This window comes from Bufo gargarizans, chromosome 1 (genome assembly GCF_014858855.1).
Source record: "Bufo gargarizans isolate SCDJY-AF-19 chromosome 1, ASM1485885v1, whole genome shotgun sequence".
NCBI lineage: Eukaryota > Metazoa > Chordata > Amphibia > Anura > Bufonidae > Bufo > Bufo gargarizans.
The window spans coordinates 359,879,319-359,900,164 of NC_058080.1; the positions used below are offsets into that span (position 1 = coordinate 359,879,319).

At 41.7% G+C, this 20,846-nt stretch overlaps 1 protein-coding gene across 1 annotated transcript in view; it reads right to left on the reverse strand.

Annotated features, from left to right (window-relative positions):
* Positions 1–20,846, reverse strand: part of PIGG (phosphatidylinositol glycan anchor biosynthesis class G) — a 73,019-nt gene that overhangs the window by 18,346 nt on the left and 33,827 nt on the right. Inside the window, exons 8-11 of the mRNA XM_044283434.1 lie at positions 14,069–14,350; positions 8,998–9,446; positions 7,897–8,088; positions 6,150–6,459 (exon numbers count right to left, since the gene is read on the reverse strand). Coding sequence (XP_044139369.1) covers positions 6,150–6,459; positions 7,897–8,088; positions 8,998–9,446; positions 14,069–14,350 — 1,233 coding nt within the window. The remainder of the gene's footprint in view (positions 1–6,149; positions 6,460–7,896; positions 8,089–8,997; positions 9,447–14,068; positions 14,351–20,846) is intronic.

Below are 20,846 nucleotides of genomic sequence, written 5' to 3' on the forward strand. Positions count from 1 at the left end.
AAAAAATCCGTTTTGATATTTTTTATCAACCGCAGCAGCCTCCGGTACTTCGCTAGCCTCCCATTTGTAAGACAGGCTTGCTTTTTTTTTCTTGGGTAGTCTCAGGGAATACCCCGAAATTTAGTTGCCCACATGTCTAACAGGGGGTATTCTTCTGAAGAGGCCTACAGGCTTCTGACCCAGTCGGATGAGGAGTGGGAACCCTCATCTGATGAATCCAGCGGGTCAGAATACGAACCTGTAGAAAGCAGTGGCTCTCTGACCCAAAGTTCGGACGAGGAGGCTGAGGTCCCTGATAGCAGCAGGCGTACCCGGCCCCGTGTCGCTAGACCGCAGGTTGCGCAGGATCCGCTTCAAGAGCAGCAGAGTGGGGCTGGTGCTGTCGGATTACGTGGTGAGGCATACACCAGCAGCCCAGCCCTCCCTGGACCTAGTACCAGCACTGCCGTACAACCTGGTGAAGTAGCGAGCACCAGAAGGGCAGTTGAAGCTGGTACGGTGGCACGTGCAGTAGTGACCCCGTCGCAGCCACCGCAAAGACGTGCCCGTAGAGCCCCTAGAATCCCAGAGGTGCTGGCAAACCCTGATTGGCAGTCCCCAACTTCAGCCGCACCCGTAGTTTTCCCTTTCACCGCCCAGTCTGGAGTTCGGGTTGAGACAGCTCAGATCGATTCGGCCCTGGGATTTTTTGAGCTGTTCTTGACTGCGGAGCTTTTAGACTTAGTCGTGGCAGAGACAAACAGGTATGCCACACAATTTATCACCGCTAACCCGGAAAGCTTTTATGCCCAGCCTTTCCGGTGGAAACCAGTCCAAGTTTCCGAATTTAAAACTTTTCTGGGCCTCCTCCTCAACATGGGCCTGACAAAAAAGCATGAATTGCGGTCATATTGGTCCACGAACCCGATTCATCACATGCCCATGTTCTCTGCTGCTATGTCCAGGACACGATTTGAGGTCATCCTGCGTTTCCTGCACTTTAGTGACAACACTGCCTCCCGTCCCAGGGGCCACCCTGCTTTTGACAGGCTCCACAAAATTCGGCCCCTCATAGACCATTTCAACCAGAGATTTGCAGATTTGTATACCCCTGAGCAAAACATCTGCATAGACGAGTCCCTGATACATTTTACCGGGCGCCTTGGCTTCAAACAATACATCCCAAGCAAGCGCGGTATGGGGTCAAATTGTATAAGCTCTGTGAAAGGGCCACAGGCTATACCCACAAATTTCGGGTCTATGAGGGAAAAGATCAGACCCTGGAGCCGGTCGGTTGCCCTAACTACCTGGGAAGCAGTGGGAAGACAGTTTGGGACTTGGTGTCACCCTTATTCGGCAAGGGGTACCATCTTTATGTGGACAATTTCTACACAAGTGTGGCCCTCTTTAGGCATTTGTTTCTAGAACGGATTGGCGCCTGTGGTACCGCGCGAACTAGTCGCGCGGGCTTCCCCCAACGGCTCGTTAGCACCCGTCTTGCAAGGGGGCAGAGGGCCGCACTGTGTAACGAAGAACTGCTCGCGGTGAAATGGAGAGACAAGCGTGACGTTTACATGCTCTCCTCCATTCACGCAGACACGACAATACAAATTGAGCGAGCAACCCGTGTCATTGAAAAGCCCCTCTCAGTCCACGACTAACCTCCACATGGGAGGGGTCGACTTCAATGACCAGATGTTGGCTCCGTATTTAGTTTCCCGACGCACCAGACGCTGGTATAAGAAGGTGTCTGTATATTTAATTCAATTGGCTCTGTACAATAGTTTTGTTCTCTACAGTAAGGCTGGGAGAACTGGATCCTTCCTCAAATTTCAGGAAGAGATCATCGCGAACCTCCTGTATCCAGGAGGTTCCGTGGCCCCATCCACCAGTGTAGTTAGCCGTCTACACGAGCGACACTTCCCCAGTGTCGTTGCTGGTACCTCAAACCGACCGCCACCCCGAAAAAAATGTTGTGTCTGTAGCAGGAGTGGAATAAGGCGTGACACCCGCTATTTCTGTCCTGACTGTCCCGACCACCCTGCCCTATGCTTAGGGGAGTGTTTCCGAAAGTACCACACACAGGTACACCTAGCATAGGGATCACATCTCACCAGGATAGGCACACAGGGCTATTAGGGCCCATTCACTCACAGCTGCTGCAAACGTCTCCTTTCACATGGGACAAAGTGCATAACGCACTTCGCCACATCTTTGGGCGATTTGCGCTTTGCACATTGTCCCATGGGGAAGGAGAGGTTTGTTCTATAAAGGTAAAAAAAAAAACAAAAAAAAAAAAAACAGGTAAGCAAACAGGTTAATGTTTAGTTCCAAAAGTTAAAGTTACATGTTCTGTTCCAAAGTTAATAAAATTATTACGTTGTGGCCTGGTTTTTTCTTTTTTTTTTTACCTTCCAGGTGGACCAACCGATCGACCAGCTGCAGCACCGATGTGCATTCTGACAGAAGCATTGCGCTGCTGTCAGATTACACGCAAGTCGGTGTATGCGGCGCTGCAAGACGGGATTTTCTCCTCTGCAGTGACAGATATGTTTGCCGAGGCATACGAGCTGAGGAGGAGGCGGCGTTCCTATGCTTTGGCAAGCACTTTGTGTATATATATATATATATATATATATATATATATATATATTATATAAAAAAATAAAAAAATCCCGGCAATGATTTATTCATCCACATCGATTGATGCGAATGGAGAAATCTGGTTTGCCAGGGCATACGAGCTAAGTGGGTATGGATGTAGGGCGGAGCTCCTATGTCCTGGCAGACGCCTTTCCCCTCCATTATTTTTTTTTGGCAGAGATTTTTTCATCCACATTGATCGATGCGAATGAAGAAATCTGTGCCGTTCATTTTTTTCTTTCAGCCCATGTGTTTTGGGGTGTCATTTTACATATACCCATGCTGGGTGAGAAAAATATCTTGGTCAAATGCCAACTTTGTATAAAAAAAATGGGAAAAGTTGTCTTTTGCCAAGATATTTCTCTCACCCAGCATGGGTATATGTAAAATGACACCCCAAAACACATTCCCCAACTTCTCCTGAGTACGGCGATACCACATGTGTGACACTTTTTTGCTGCCAAGGTGGGCAAAGGGGCGCATATTCCAAAGTGCACCTTTCGGATTTCACCGGTCATTTCTTACACATTTTGATTGCAAAGTTCTTCTCACACATTTGGGCCCCTAAATTGCCAGGGCAGTATAACTACCCCACAAGTGACCCCATTTTGGAAAGAAGACACCCCAAGGTATTCTGTGAGGGGCATGGTGAGTTCCTAGAATTTTTTATTTTTTGTCGCAAGTTAGTGGAATATGAGACTTTGTAAGGAAAAAAAAAATAAAAAAATAAATCATCATCATTTTCCGCTAACTTGTGACAAAAAATAAAAAGTTCTATGAACTCACTATGCCCATCAGCGAATACCTTAGGGTGTCTACTTTCCGAAATGGGGTCATTTGTGGGGTAGTTATACTGTTTGGGCATTGTAGAACCTCAGGAAACATGACAGGTGCTCAGAAAATCAGAGCCGTTTCAAAAAGCAGAAATTCACATTTTTGTACCATAGTTTGTAAATGCTATAACTTTTACCCAAACCATTTTTTTTTTTTTGCCCAAACATTTTTTTTTTTATCAAAGACATGTAGAACTATAAATTTAGCGAAAAATTTATATATGGATGTCGTTTTTTTTGCAAAATTTCACAGCTGAAAGTGAAAAATGTCATTTTTTTGCAAAAAAATCGTTACGTTACGTTAGTGAGAAGAAAAGGAGGTAAAATTCATTTGGGTGGTAAGTTGCATGACCGAGCGATAAACGGTGAAAGGAGTGTAGTGCCGAAGTGTAAAAAGTGGCCTGGTCATGAAGGGGGTTTCACCTAGCGGGGCTGAAGTGGTTAAGGAGTGTGCCCTCAGACCTCTCGGGTTCATCGCATTCATGGACTGGACATAAATTAGAGGACACTCAAACGGTCACACTTCTTATCTATAATCCTTATGTATAGATGTTGTATAATTTGCTTGTCTCATACACCTCATTATTCCGATGTACTTTGGTGTATAAATGTGTAAATCTTCAGGTACGGTCTTAAGAGGCGCCTGATAAAGAGGCCCAAGTAGACTCGAAAGCTTGCAATTTTGTCATCATCTTTTCAGTTAGCCATTAAAAACTGAGGAATCTCAATCTTTTTTCATCTAAGCAATTTTGATACTGATGGCCTATCCTCAATTTGAGATTGGTGGGGGTCTGACACCCGGCACCCCCACTGATCTGCTGTGCGAAGAGGCTGTGGTGCACCATGAGTGCCGAAGCCTCTTCCTAGGCCATGTGACGTCACGTTCATTGGTCACATGTGAATGGGGCTGAGCTGCGATACTAAGCACAGCTGCTATCCAATGGCTGGCACTGATTGGAGCTACGGTATGTGCATAGCTTCAGCAAACAGCTGATCGGCAGGGGTGCCAGGAGTCAGCCCCCTGCCGATCTCATATTGAGGATATCCTGAAAATAAGCCATAAATATGAAAATCCAGGAAAACACCTTTAATGTTCATATCATGCTGTAAGTATATTACACCAAACACACATTATATGACCGTTCACCCTTGGTCCTATCTGCTCTTCTGCAGTCACTAAAAATATTCTGTCTGGTTGAATATCATGCACTACTGGAAGGAGACCACATAGGGTCATAGTTCTCTGCGCTGTAGCAGCGTCATATGATATACCACTGTATGTATACCTGACATCAATATGCACTGGAGAATAAGAGGATAAAGCCAGGGCTTTTTTTGGGGTGCTATTTTTTTTCCCCTGCTATGCAATGTTTTACTTTCACTTTTCTCAAACCTTCTTTTGCTATATGTCTGTGAAGGTTCTCATTTATCCAGGTCATGGTATATCTGTAAAAAATAAATCAAGGCAACTGGATGTACTGTAGATTTCTTGAAAACGTTTCACTCGTTCTACCAACAAGCTTTCTCAATTCTGAGGAGTTGTGAAAGCTCGTTGGAAGAACGAGTGAAACGTTTTCAAGAAATCTACAGTAAGTCCAGTTGCCTTGATTTATTCTTTACAGATATATTCTTTTGCTATAGTGTAGTCTATATGAAAACACCTGAAAAAAAAATGTTCCAGTCAGACCATGCTGCAATTTGAAGAACTCTGGGAAATGGTCTTAGAATGGCACTACAAAAACATAATGAGTCAGATATAACAAGACTAGCATCATATACTCTAGTCTAAATTAGGGTTGCACCAGGTATGAAAATATCGATACCCAATCAATACTTTTGTACCGGTATCGATTCCATACCGGGATTTGCCCTTTACTGATACTAGGCTGCTGCCACCACCAATGACAAGCGAGAGGGGAGGGGCTGTGGCCACTGCACCACCAATAAAGATAACTCACCCAATAATTCAAATACAGGAGACTGGTGCCGGCTGCAGACTCACATAGCCGGCACCAGACATCTATGAAGGGGAGCTGCGATCAGCGGCAGTTAACCCCTCAGGTGCCACACTATGTTATTCTGCAGCCGGCACCTGCCTCCGGTAGTTGTATTAAACGTTAGTTATCTTCATTAGTGGCGCAGTATTAAATCATTGGTGGCAATGGCCACAGGGTCCCCTCCCCCCCTCTTTATTGGTGGTGCAGTGGCAGTTCCGATCGGAGCCCCAGCAGTCTAATGGCGGGGCTCCGATCGGTTACCATGGCAGCCAGGACGCTGCTGAAGCCCTGGCTGCCATGGTAATCTCCCTGCTGCTTTGTGCACAAAGCACAGGGCAACAGGGACAGTATTCACTCTAATAGAGCTTTATTGGGTTGAATAGGGCAAGGGATCAAAAGATCCCCGGTTGTAGCCGCTAAGGGGGAAATAGTTATTCAATAAAAAGTAAAACAATAAATTAAAATATTAAGTATAAAATCACCCCCTTTCCCAATTTTACATATAAAATATATAAACAATAAATAAATAAACATATTACATATAGCCATGTCCGAAAAGTCCAACCTATTAAAATATATATTTTTTTAAACGCCGTAACAGAAGAATTTTTTTTTATAAATCTGCGCGATTCACCATTTTTATACAGCCATGTGCATAATGCCTTATAGAATAGGATATATCAGCAGTGTTGCCTACCTGAAAAAAGAAAAAAGCTTGTCCAAACCAATAGTGCATTATAGTGATCTGAGCTGCATCATACTTCAAGATTCTCCAGATGAACGTTGTTAAAATCATCTGAATGAGGAGGCATAATACCAAAACCACAAGGTTGTGTGGTCGAAATAAAAGTGCTGCAAGAAGAATCAGTCCACTGTATACTTCCCATAATCCCATAGTCTTTGCTTTAGGATCTGTGCCCATGGCATGAGATTTCACTAAGTCTTTTATTCCAGTAATAAGAATCCCAAGTACAAATATGTAGACGAATCGAGCTTCTGTGATTCCTCTGTAGAAATGAATAGAAGCTTATTGATGAAAAAAACATAGCTAAATGTTCCCTCTTAGTATAAACACTGTACAAGTGCCGAGAAGCGTAAAAAGTCGCAAATTATGGTGCACATATGACGTGCCCATAATCTGCGACTTTTAAATAGCTTTATAAATTCCCCCAATGTGTGCACCAAGCTTTCTAGGTAGTGACCAAATAAAGGCAGCTGCCAAGCACCAGTCACCTCAACTATCTGGTAACCCAAGGATTATGTGCTGACAACAGTTGTTACCTTTTATGCCACAAAAGGCAGGTGTATGGATACACCTTAATAAAATGGGACTGGTTGGTGATATTAACTTCCTGTTTGTGGCACATTAGTATATGTGAGGGGGGAAACTTTTCAAGATGGGTGGTGACCATGGCCATTTTGAATCCAACTTTTGTTTTTTTCAATAGGAAGAGGGTCATGTGACACATCAAACTTATTGGGAATTTCACAAGAAAAACAATGGTGTGCTTGGTTTTAACGTAACTTTATTCTTTAAGAGTTATTTACAAGTTTCTGACCACTTATAAAATGTGTTCAATGTGCTGCCCATTGTGTTGGATTGTCAATGCAACCCTCTTCTCCCACTCTTCACACACTGATGGCAACACCGCAGGAGAAATGCTAGCACAGGCTTCCAGTATTCATAGTTTCAGGTGCTGCACATCTCGTATCGTCACAGCATATGCTGAAGAGGGTTGCATTGACAATCCAACACAATGGGCAGCACATTGAACACATTCTATAAGTGGTCAGAAACTTGTAAATAACTCATGAAAGAATAAAGTTACGTTAAAACCAAGCACACCATTCTTTTCTTGTGAAATTCCCAATAAGTTTGATGTATCACATGACCCTCTTCCTATTGAAAAAGCAAACGTTGGATTCAAAATGGCCGACTTTAAAATGGCCACCATGGTCACCACCCATCTTGAAAAGTTTCCCCCCTCACATATACTAATGTGCCACAAACAGGAAGTTAATATCACCAACCATTCCCATTATTTCTATTTTGTTGTACAGTATGACACTTTTTAATGTGACACCAGCAGCTATGCAGACCTTTTGAATATATTGGGTGGACTTGGAGCACCAGACCTATTGATCCACGGTTCACCTAATTAAAACCAGCGATAGCAGTCTGGGCACTGGCTCCTTACGTGTGCATAATGGTGGAGGCTTCTACTGAGCCCAATCCCTTCTCAGCCGATGTTCTCTGGGATCTGTTGCGCTCCGTTGGTCTACCCAATATATTTATTTGCAACTTTTTTATCCATAAAAATGAGACTCAAGCTTTGTCTAGGGTTTGTTGGTGTGCTCTGTATATATAGCCCTTATGCTGCAAATAGTAGGTCATTATAAGAAATGATATTATAAAAAAGAAAATAAAGTCACTTTCTACTTACTTTGTCAGATCTTTAGCGTTTTGTTGCCATGGATACAAAACATGGCCTATGGCGGCTCTGTAACAGTAAACCCCCAGCAATCCAAACAGCAGCGCTACTTTAGACACTAAAGAGCATTTTCCTTGAATTAAAATAAAGATCATCACTAAGCAGATTCCTACCAAAAATGACAGTTCAGCTTTGTGTTCAGAGCTGCAAATATAAAGAAAAAAGACATAATGGCACACTGGAACGTAAGGCACTTTAAAATGTAACAGTTCTGAACACTTACAATACATGCACTTAGTAATAGGTATGTCCGATGATTTAATGTGCCTAATTTATGTTTACTTGCAGGTACACCTACCTGCTTCCCAGCTGATGGAGGGTCATGTGACCAGTCCTATCCATCAGCGCCCACCATTTGCTTAAACTAGGGACAGAAAAGAGGAAATAACTCATGTGCAGTTTGTCCCCAGTGTTAATAACTGGAGGCAACTGATAGACAGGACTGGTCACATGACCACCCTCCATCAGTGGCCACTTTGAGAGTGCATCCTGGTAAAGCAGGTAAGTGGACCTGCAAGTAAATATACATTAAAGATAGTAGACCAGTGGACATTGTACGAATGGTTTAATAAGACCTATTACTAGCTGCATTTATGTGCTGGTCCCAGCATATGTGCAGCTAATCGATAACAGATAATGGCCAACCCCTTTAAGTCCCATCCTCTCCCTTATTTGCCTGCAGAAAATTGGCTTATGGGAGCAAGCATATGACAGTGGTCTTCTACTGTAGACAGTCTGCAAAAGAGACTATGATAAGCCAAGCCCCTTAGACAAGTCTCAGCCCTCAGACATCTGAATGCAGAAACTAGTCTTAGTCATGGGTACAGGTTTTAGTGACTCTGGTCTACTATTGTCCTGCAGAAAATGGAAGACATCAGGAGGAACACCTATGTTCTATGCAAGATTTCTGTTTTTCTAAGGATCAGTCTATTTCTAGGTTTATCACGTATCCACAGGGCAGGTGATAAATGTAAGATACCCCTTTAAGGAATTTGTATAAATGTCAACTTTCACATACACATATTAGTGTTATCAAACATACAGTATGCTTACTTTGTCAACCAGTGTCCAAAATCTGATCGATGTATCCACTGAATTCCAGTCTGATTCAAGGGACGTAATAATCGACAACATATAAGGATAGCGCCAGGACTTGTCAGCGCAATCCATTTTTCATTGTCTTTAATAAAACGTTCTAAAATTGATAACCTTTCTTCTCTTAACTCCTTTTTGTGTGCATCATAGACTTCATTAATGTAGACATCTCCTTGTGCACCATGGTCTAAGTCTGTAGAGTTCATTCTATTTCGTTTTCTTACAAGAAAATATTTCCTGCACATTTCTTGAGATAAAGCCAAACACAAAGTGTTGACAAGGAAATACCAGGACTGATGTTCCTCCTCAATAAAGCTACTTGCCCCCATACTTAAAACATGGCCAAGTGTCCCCACCAATAGAAGAAGGTCTAATTCTGACCATGTTGACATGCTGGAGTTTGGTTTCTGAAAAAAAAAAATTTACATCACAAATATCAAACATAAAAAGGTTGTAAGATTCTGCAAAGGACATGCATACAAGAAAAAAAAAAAACATACAAAAAGCAGCCATTCATACTATAACCTATATGATATGGCTCAATAGTGCCAGAAACCAGAGCAACAACTTCAAGGGATACAGCTGTTGTGGTAGCGGGTCATGTGTTCAAAAACTGTGTGACAAAACCTTACGTTTTTCAACTGAGATTTCGCAATGTGGTTAGTGGCTGCACGCGTTTCACAGGTGAAACATATTAAAAACGTTTTTCAGCTGTACAAAACATGCAGAACAGCGGCAATTTGGGGTATGATATGAGTTTTTGCCAAACTGTAACTACAACCTTCGGCCTTATGCACATGACTGTGTGTATTCTGCGGTCTGCAAAGAGCAGATCGGTAAAATACACGGTGTGCATCCCACAATTTCCACCGGCCCAACTGTAAAGCTTATGCACACAACCAATGCACAAAATATGGATACTGTCCATGTTGCATCCGAATGGTCCACATTTTGTGGCCAGGTATAGGACTTTTTCTATAATTTTGCAGAGCAGACATATAGATACGGAAAACAGATGGATCATCCTTGTGCTTTCCATATCTGTATGTCAGACACTGCGATTTGCAGACCATAAAATAGATAGTCGTGTGCATGAGACATACGAATAAAGTTTTTGCTCCACATTGAAATGAATGGGTCTGCATCCAATCCACAAAAAAATGCAGATCGGATGCGGAAAGAAAATACACAGTCATGTGCATGAGGCCTTAACACGTGAATGTTGTTAACTCGTAACTGGCACAAACATTGTGGGCTGGGAAAACTGGTTTAAAATGAACGTCCACCTTAGTAATACATTATGCAGCAAGCTTCCCCTAGTGGCCACTGCAAGAGATAGAAATTTTGAATTTAAAGGGACTCTGACACCTCATTTTAGCCTATAGAGATGCGGCCATGCATGGCAAGATCACCGTTAGCATGTCCGCAATATACCTGCCCCATAAAGCTGTGTCCGATCTCGCGCATACACAGTGCCGGTATAGTGTTCCTTCCCTGTGCTGGCATCAGCCTCAGGGAAGGAACTGCGCATGCGAGAGCATCGTGAGATTACGCAATCTAACTGTGAGCAACTGTGAGCAAGGAGGAGATTCGGAGGACGCTGGGCATGGCTGGGCCCCAAGAAGGTTAGTACAGCCCCTTGGGCACCTTACCAGGCTCATTTACATATCTATAAAATAATTTTTTAAACACAATAAAAGCACACAGAGCTATAGGACAGATATATTGCGGACATGCTAGCGGCGATCTAGCCGTGCATGTCCGCATCTCTATAAGCTAAAACAAGGTGACAGAATCCCTTTAAAGAGTCACTGAATTTTCATAAAACTTTTGATATGTCATGGAGACATATCAAAGGTTTTGGTGGATGGGGGTCTGAGCGCTGAGCCCCCCCACTGACTGCTAGAACAACGAGAGAGAAGTGTTGGCATATCACACTCTCCCTCCTCTGCTGCAGTGAAAACAGAGAGTGGAATATGTGGGCACTTCTCTGTTATTCTATCGATCTGGTCTCAGACCCCCACAAATTGAAATCTTTGAAATGTGTCTATAACATTTATTGGCATTAAAAAATGCTGATAAATAAAATTGTTTAAAGAGATTGAACATTTGCTACTACAGTCTACTGGTTCCCAGAACAAAAAATGTCTAGAACAATCTCTAAGGGTACATTCACACAACTACAGGTCCTTCTCAAAAAATTAGCATATTGTGATAAAGTTCATTATTTTCTGTAATGTACTGATAAACATTAGACTTTCATATATTTTAGATTCATTACTCACCAACTGAAGAAGTTCAAGCCTTTTATTGTTTTAATATTGATGATTTTGGCATACAGCTCATGAAAACCCAAATTTCCTATCTCAAAAAATTAGCATATTTCATCCGACCAATAAAAGAAAAGTGTTTTTAATACAAAAAAAGTCAACCTTCAAATAATTATGTTCAGTTATGCACTCAATACTTGGTCGGGAATCCTTTTGCAGAAAGGACTGCTTCAATGCGGCGTGGCATGGAGGCAATCAGCCTGTGGCACTGCTGAGGTGTTATGGAGGCCCAGGATGCTTCGATAGCGGCCTTAAGCTCATCCAAAGTGTTGGGTCTTGCGTCTCTCAACTTTCTCTTCCCAATATCCCACAGATTCTCTATGGGGTTCAGGTCAGGAGAGTTGGCAGGCCAATAGAGCACAGTGATACAATGGTCAGTAAACCATTTACCAGTGGTTTTGGCACTGTGAGCAGGTGCCAGGTCGTGCTGAAAAATGAAATCTTCATCTCCATAAAGCTTTTCAGCAGATGGAAGCATGAAGTGCTCCAAAATCTCCTGCTAGCTAGCTGCATTGACCCTGCCCTTGATAAAACACAGTGGACCAACACCAGCAGCTGACATGGCACCCCAGACCATCACTGACTGTGGGTACTTGACACTGGACTTCAGGCATTTTGGCATTTCCCTCTCCCCAGTCTTCCTCCAGACTCTGGCACCTTGATTTCTGAATGACATGCAACAGTCCAGTGCAGCTTCTCTGTAGCCCAGGTCAGGCGCTTCTGCCGCTGTTTCTGGTTCAAAAGTGGCTTGACCTGGGGAATGCGGCACCTGTAGCCCATTTCCTGCACACGCCTGTACACGGTGGCTCTGGATGTTTCTACTCCAGACTCAGTCCACTGCTTCCGCAGGTCCCCCAAGGTCTGGAATCGGTCCTTCTCCACAATCTTCCTCAGGGTCCGGTCACCTCTTCTCGTTGTGCAGCGTTTTCTGCCACACTTTTTCCTTCCCACAGACTTCCCACTGAGGTGCCTTGGTACAGCACTCTGGGAACAGCCTATTCGTTCAGAAATTTCTTTCTGTGTCTTACCCTCTTGCTTGAGGGTGTCAATGATGGCCTTCTGGACAGCAGTCAGGTCGGCAGTCTTACCCATGATTGCGGTTTTGAGTAATGAACCAGGCTGGGAGTTTTTAAAGGCCTCAGGAATCTTTTGCAGGTGTTTAGAGTTAATTAGTTGATTCAGATGATTAGGTTAATAGCTCGTTTAGAGAACCTTTTCATGATATGCTAATTTTTTGAGATAGGAATTTTGGGTTTTCATGAGCTGTATGCCAAAATCATCAATATTAAAACAATAAAAGGCTTGAACTACTTCAGTTGGTGTGTAATGAATCTAAAATATATGAAAGTCTAATGTTTATCAGTACATTACAGAAAATAATGAACTTTATCACAATATGCTAATTTTTTGAGAAGTACCTGTATATGTGTTTTGCCGTCGTAATGCACACGACCAGCCCTATTGAAAGAAAGGTCTATTCTTGTCTGCCATTGCGGTCAAGAATAGGACATGTTCTATTGTTTTTTTGCGGGGCGGCGGAATGGAAGTACGGAATGCAAGTACATGTGCTGTCTGTATCTTTTGCGGCGCCATTGAAAATGAATAAATGCGGACCCATAAATACGGTTGTGTAAATATACCCTAAGGCTGTGTTCACATCTTTGTTGGAGGCTCTATTGGGAGTAAGAAAAAAAAAACACTTGTAAAAAATTGCGCAGCATGCTGAAATCCAAAGGATGCTCAATGGGGCCATGGGGCACTGCCGATTTCCCTGCTGTGACGGATCTGGCACTGGCCTGATTTTAGTTTGTCTGTACCTATAATGGTAATAATAATGAAGTGCATAAGTGAACGCAGCCTGAATGTCATTTGGAGTTCCAGAGAAATCTGTTGACTATTTAGCGGGCCAAATATGTGTGCAAGTCACTTTGTGTGTGTGTGTGTGTGTGTGTCTATATACACATACATATACACACACACACACACACACACACACACACACACACACACACACACACACACACAGGTGAAACTCGAAAAATTTGAATATCGTGCAAAAGTCCATTTATTTCAGTAAAACAAATTAAAAGGAATTCTATTAATGCAGCTTAAAATTTGAATTTTGTGAAAAGGTTCAATATTCTAGGCTCAAAGTTTCAGACTATAGTCAGCTAACTAATCCATACCCCCTGAGCAAAGGGTACCTCAAAATTGTGACTTTGGGGTTTCATAAGCTGTAAGCCAAAATCATCCAAATTATAACAAATAAAGGCTTGAAATATGTCGCTTTGCATGTAATGAGTCTCTCTCATATGTTAGTCTCACATTTTAAGGCTACTTTCACACTAGCGTTCGGGTGTCCGCTTGTGAGCTCAATGGGGACAGATCCGTTTGAAGATGACACAATATGGCTCAATCTTCAAACGGATCCGTCCCCCATTGACTTTCAATGTAAAGTCTGGACTGATGCGTTCAGGCTACTTTCACACTTAGAAATTTTTTAACAATATAATGCAGACGGATCCGCTCTGAACGCAAGTGTGAAAGTAGCCTAAGTTGGATTACTGAAATAAATGAACTTTGCACGATATTCAAATTTTTCAAGTTTTACCTGTATGTAGTGCCGCAGATAATAAAGACATACCACTGAAATAAAGACATGTATATATGGTACTTAGGTACAATGTTAATTTACTCACCTCATGAGATGGTTTAGGTTTCAAAATCAATTTTACTAAAACTGATAGAAGAATACAGAGTACTGCTGAAATGAATACCATAATGCCCATCGCCATCATCCATGATATGCTACAGAAGAAGCACATGTTCTCAGTTGATGTGCATACAATGACGTGGACGGCAGCCAGCACAAGACATGTCATATAAAAGAATAGTGAGAAGACTGGCGACGATAGAGGCAAATCAAACTCGGCCTTGCTGCTCAAAGCACTTGGGATGCTGAGTATAAGAAGGAAGAACATCTGCAAAAATGAAAGTATAAAAATAAAAAAGGTGTCCATCTAAATACACAAGCTAATAACCTATTACACCTAAAAATGCTCAGAAAAGCTTCCACACAAAAAGTTATTATAAATCAATACGTTCCTTTATTAGACATCCATCAACGGTATATCATTAAAAACATACAAAACAGCAGTGATCATAGAGAGACTATAGTGTTACAAATAATTGTATAAAAACAGAGAGCTCCAGACCCAAAAACAGGGACTAGTATCCCCCCTACAGTTATAACAGTTTCCGTTGAGTGGGGCTCATGTATTCAGGTGCACCCAGGGCATATGTAACAAACCACAATAGCCTGTACGGCAATGTGAGCCTGCATGTCACCCCACACAACAGAGACTGCAGGGGGAGAGAAAAAAAGTTAAAGTGCATAAAGTCCAGCAAAATACATTACTTACTGACCCTGGTCTGGAGCAGCCGCCCGACGATCGTTTCGCTTCACGCCCCAAGAGGAAGCGTGAAGCAAAATGATTTTTAATGATATACCGTTGATGGATGTCTAATAAAGGAACGTATTGATTATAATAACTTTTTGTGTGGAAGCTTTTCTGAGCATTTTTAGGTGTAATATGAATAACTCCATGCGAGATATTTATGAAAGTAACTCCTTTTGGTGTTTTACAAGCTAATAACTGTAAACTGCTTACATGATCTTTGTGTGGTCAATAGCAATTGATGAATACTATATTGCTCAGGTATAATATGTATGAGATTTTAAAGGAAATTGCTGACCAGTTTCATGGTGCCCACATGTAGATGGTGACAAGAGACCCCAAGCAAAATGCTGGGCCACTTACTTGAAATGACCCAGTTGTTTTCCTAAACGGAGAATAAGGCAGCTCTAGAAAAGCTAAACCATGTCTGCTCAATACACTGTAAGACCTCGGGAGCCCCTATTCTTCACCTCACAGATCATGAATCTCTCCAACCCACCCCACTAACGACTGACATCTATCTTCTTATAACAATCAGCAACTAGGGGGACTTGAACCGGTGATCGTTTGCTCAATACACTGCAATAGTCAGGCCTTAAAGGGATTCTGTCACCTAGATTTTGCAAATAGAGCCATTTATAGAATCTGACAGATCTCCTATAGCATGTCCACATCTAAGGGCTTAAACAGCCTGGATCAGAGACATCTTTGATGGTGGCCACTCCCCTAAACCCTGTCCATACAATATATGCCCACATGTGATGTACAGAAGGTTAAATAACTGTATGGGTTCTTATTCTAGAAAGAAAGGTGACATGCAACCAGTGACCAACCAAAGGAATATACGGATTCATAAAACTCACAGGGCGAGAGTTATCAAAACTGGCTTAGTTGCCCACAGCAACCAATCAGATTGATCCTTTCATTTTCCAAAGGAGCTCTGAAAAATGAAAGGAGGTGGAATCGGATTGGTTGCTGTGAGAAGCCAGTTTCCAATTGCACTATTTAGAGAAATCTCCCCCAGAATGTGCACTTGACTGTGATCTTTATATGACAACTGCTATTTAAAGTGTATGTAACTGTCATTTCATTTTTTGGAATGTGTAAGGACAAGGAGTGTGTTTTAGTAATACATTTTTTTAGGGATTATATATAATAAATACATACACACACACTTTTTTGAAAGCTGTATGTAAAAATATACTTTATATGTGAGGTTTTAAAAATCTAGGCCTATCAAAGCCACCTCAGAACTGAAATTGGTTACTTAAAAATGTGCAAAACTGCTACTAGATTTACAAGCTTTATAACTCTTTTGCTACCAGTGCTGTACGGCACTGGAGTGATGGGTAAACATGGTGCCTGGCGGGTCACCTCTCCGCTGTGTTTTTAAATATTAGTTAGCCTGAAACACTGGCAACAAAAACATGAAGAAAAATAAATAAAGTTAAAAAAAAAATATATATATATATATATATATATATATATATATATATATATATATATATATATATATATATATATAATTTTGTTAAAATCACCCCCCCCTTCCGTAGAATAAAAAAAAAAGTATCAAAATGGTCAAATCGACAATTTTTCATCGCTTCTCTTACCCCAAAAAATGTAATAAAATGTGATCAAAAAAAGTCACACACACTCCAATGTTATCAATAAAAACTGCAGAATGTCCCGCAAAAAAAAAAAATGAGCCCCCCACACAGCTCATTAGACATAACTATAAAAAAAGTTATGGGGATCAGAATATGGTGATGTAAAAATAAATCAAAACTTTGAAAAAAAGTGTTTATTACACTATTTCACATAAACTATTACATTACACTATTTAGAGATAAAAATAAAAATATATACATATGTGGTATTGTACTGACCCAGAAAATGAAGGGCACTGGTCAGTTTTGCCACAAAGAGAACGCTGTAGGGACAAAATCCCTAAAATTGTGCTCATAAGCCCTCATATGAATATGTGAAGGGAAAAGTAAAAAAGTTAGGGCTCCAGGAAAATAGGGAAGAAAAATGAAAAAGGAAAAAACCTCCGGTATCTAAAGGTGTTAATTTACTCTAAAAAATAAAATAAAATAAAATAAAATAAAATAAAATAAATCAAAAAATAAAATTAAAGGTATGTTTGAAAGTGATGCCAACATAAAGTGGACATTTGGTAAATATCTGTCACGGCATTTGCTGTGTGCGCCGTGACACTGGTGCCATGCTTGCAGTTGTCGGTGGCAACGTGTTGCTGTTATGGCATGTGGTGGCAATGTCTCGGCTTTGGCTATCTGCGCCGTGACATGGTTGTCACGCATGCTGTTGCCGGTGGCAACGTGTTGGCTGGTGTTGCACTTCCCCTTTAAGTTGTAGCCTTCTCCTGTCTAGTGCTGTAAGGGTAAACTCCCTGACTGGGGGTGGTCACTTGGGTTTTTTCTCTTGTGGCTTCCTGGCTGGAGTCAGTTGTACTTCAGCTGTTGTTGGTGCAGGAGCTCGGCTCCAGTCCAGGGTGTTCTATCTGCCCAGTCCTTGAGGGCCACCTTGTAGGACATTGATGTCATTCCTTTGTCTCCCTTATCCTCTATGTACCCAACCTCACTTGTTGTATGTTTGGTGTGGGTTTATGTTCAGGGTTTGTTGTATGTCTGGTTTGTTGTTACATGTCTGGGCTGTTGTTGGTCTTTGTCCCTGCATGTGTGCAAAGACGTTTTCCCTGTGTGCGGGTCTGCATCCTAAAGACTAAAATAGGCCTCATCTTTAAGAGTTTAAGGAGGACAGAGAGTTGGCATAAACGTGTGACAAGTTTGTCAATTCTAAATACAGAAAATAAAGGCAAACCTAAAGAGGCTCTCTCAGCATGATCAACTCTATTAAACCAGGCATACAGCCTGGTAGGGCTCATCATGCAGATTAAAACTATACCTTTCTTTTGACCTGTGTGCTAAACAGCTGCAGAGATCCTTGTGGTTTTATTCATATGCAAATGATAAGTTCGAGCACCAGGAGGTGGGGCCAGAATCCTTTGAGAACTGCTATGTACCACCACCTGTGCTCTGTACACTCCCACCTCCCCTTGATTGACAGGGATAGACATCAGCATACTCAGGGCAGAGTCCTCAAAGCTGTGTCCTAGCATCTACATATCATATACACTATGTACTATAGCTTTACCACACAAGATATGCTCAGAAAGTTAACATACATATTACTGCCTATTCACGGGCATAATATAGACACCAATAATGTCTTCTCTATGTTAAAATGCTATAGCTTAGTGATAAGTGCACAGATTTGTTTGTACCGATCCCAGGTTTGAATCTTAATTTTTTTTCTTCCATATTTAACTCTAAATAAAAAAGTCTATGGGGAAGATTTATCAAACTAGTGTAAAGTAGAACAGCCCATAACAACCAATCATATTCCACCTTTCATTTTCCAAAGGAGCTGTGAAAAATGAAAGGTGGAATCTGATTGGTTGCTATGGGCAACTAAAGCCGTTCTACTTTATACCAGTTTGATAAATATCCCCCTATATCATACTGAGAATAATGTTTTGGGTTTTTTTATACTTAAAAAGCTAATATAGCTAGTTTATTTAAATTCTTATATTGTGCAAGTGAGTAAACCAGTAATATGTTTATCTGTGCTCAGGAAGCTAACACATTACCGGTGTCTTTATAACCATATATTGTGGTTGTGAATAAACCAGTAATACGTATATTAGCTTTCTGAGCATATCTCAATGTGGTGAAGCTATAGTACATAGGGCCAGATTTATCATTAGCTCAAGTCTGAATAATGGAGTGAAAAAGTCACACATTTTTGCGCAATCACTAAAACTGCGCAAAAATTTGCAACTTTTTTCTGCTCTGCACTATGCTCGCCAGTTTTCTGAAAGTGGGCGTGTTTTCTTATGTAAATTAATCCCTAGACAGATTTACTATTGAGACTATTTAAAAAGTCGCAAAAAAGTCGCAAAAAATTGCGCAATTTCACTCCAGTGAGGACCATGCTTATCTTATGAGACTTTTTAATAGAACATGCGACTTTTTCGTAAAGACGTGCGACTTTTGTAAAGCTGCTTACTGACGGATAAACTGCTACCGTCAAACCACATTTATTACAGTCTTAAAGGGCCGATCATAAATCTGACTTGGCTAAAACTGACTTTAGCCATATGTGAAAGTGGAGTGAGCTGTCAGAGTCATGATAAATCTGGCCCATAGTGTATATGATATGTAGAAGCCAAGGCACAGCACTGCCCTCAGCATGCTGATGTCTAGCCCTGTCAATCAAGGGGAAGGGGAGTTGCTCATTTACATATGAATCAGCATTATAAGCCCTACCAGGAAGTATGCCTGGTTTAATCGCATTGATCACGCTGACAGAGCCTCTGTAAACAGGAAGATATTCCTGTCATAGTAGCTGTAGATTTCTGTTTTTGGCAGATAATTCATTAGATGTATCTTTAGACTAAGAAGCGTTTGGTGCAAATTCAGGGGCGTAACAAAGATCTCATGGACCCTGGTGCAAAAGTTCACCTTGTGCTCTCCAGCTGCAGCTTGCCTATTCCACTCTGTGCTTTTTAGTAGTTCTGTACAAGCACCTGGTATCTGGTATCAGCCAGTGCATAAGCATCCAATTTTAAGCTGCTTGGGTTTTAGGTCCAGATATTGGTTAGGAGGATACGTCTACAGACCACCACTGTGAAATGATATAGGGGTGAAGTATTATCTCCTTTATAGCGCAGCAGCCTTTTCCATACAGACATGTGCTATGAGCATACTGTAACCCAATCAGCTGCTTATCTGCATTTCCCCCTCCATTGACTGTATGCTAACCTACTGCTATGTTTGGTTGAAGGGGTTTTATGAGAATAGGTCATCGCTAGTTGATCAGTGGGGGTCCAACACCTGGGACCCCCACCAATCAGCTGTTTGAGATGGCACTGGCACTCGCAGTAGTGCTGCGGCCTTCTCACTGCTTTGTCTAGGTCATGAACGGCTACATGGCCTAGGCGTAGTTAATTGGGCCAAGCTGCAATATCAAGCACAGCCGATATCAAATTTACAGCGCTGAGCTTGATGAGCTGAGAGAAGGCTGTGGCGCTACTGCGAGAGCTGGTGCAGTCTCAAACAGCTGATAGTCGGGGGGTCCCGGATATCACACCCCCACCGATCAGATACTGATGACCTATACATGGGATACGGCATCACTATAAAGGACCCTTTTAATGGAAATGTCATCAGAAAATGACCTATTGTTTAAATCAAGTTTTTACATTTAACATATTTTTTAAGAATCTTTGATTACTGTATGTTTCGCTTTATAAGACGCACCTAGGTTTTTGAGGAGGAATTTTTTTTTTTATCAAAAGGTGTGCTTTTGGTGGGTTTTGAACTAATGGTGGTCTGTGGATGACACTTTTTTGGGGGGGGGATCTGTGGATGACACACTGTTATGGTGATCTGTGGATGATACTGTTATGAGGGATGTGTGGATGCTACATACAGTCAGTTCCATAAATATTGGGACATCAACACAAGTCTAACATGTTTGGCTCTATACACCACCACAATGGGTTTGAAATGAAACTAACAAGATGCGCTTTAACTGCAGACTGTCAGATTTAATTTGAGGGTATTTACATCCAAATCAGGTGAACGGTGCAGGAATTACAACAGTTTGCATATGCGCCTCCCACTTGTTAAGGGACCAAAAGTAATGGGATAATATTTATGGACCTGGCTGTATAAAGCATTTTATGCTGGTCCCCTCTGTGTCTTCTCATGTCCCTGTGTAAATAGTGACCCCCATTACACCGGGCCCCGCTCACAGCAGTCTTGATATGTAAAGTCTAGTCATTTAATACTCAACCAGTGGCTCTGCTTTGTTAAACTACCATAATAGTCTGTAGTAGTACTCACTATCAAACTATCAGGCAGGCCGGCAGCGTAACGTCACTCACTCAGTCACGCCCCTGCTCTGCCAGCTTCATTAATAAAGTGGGAGG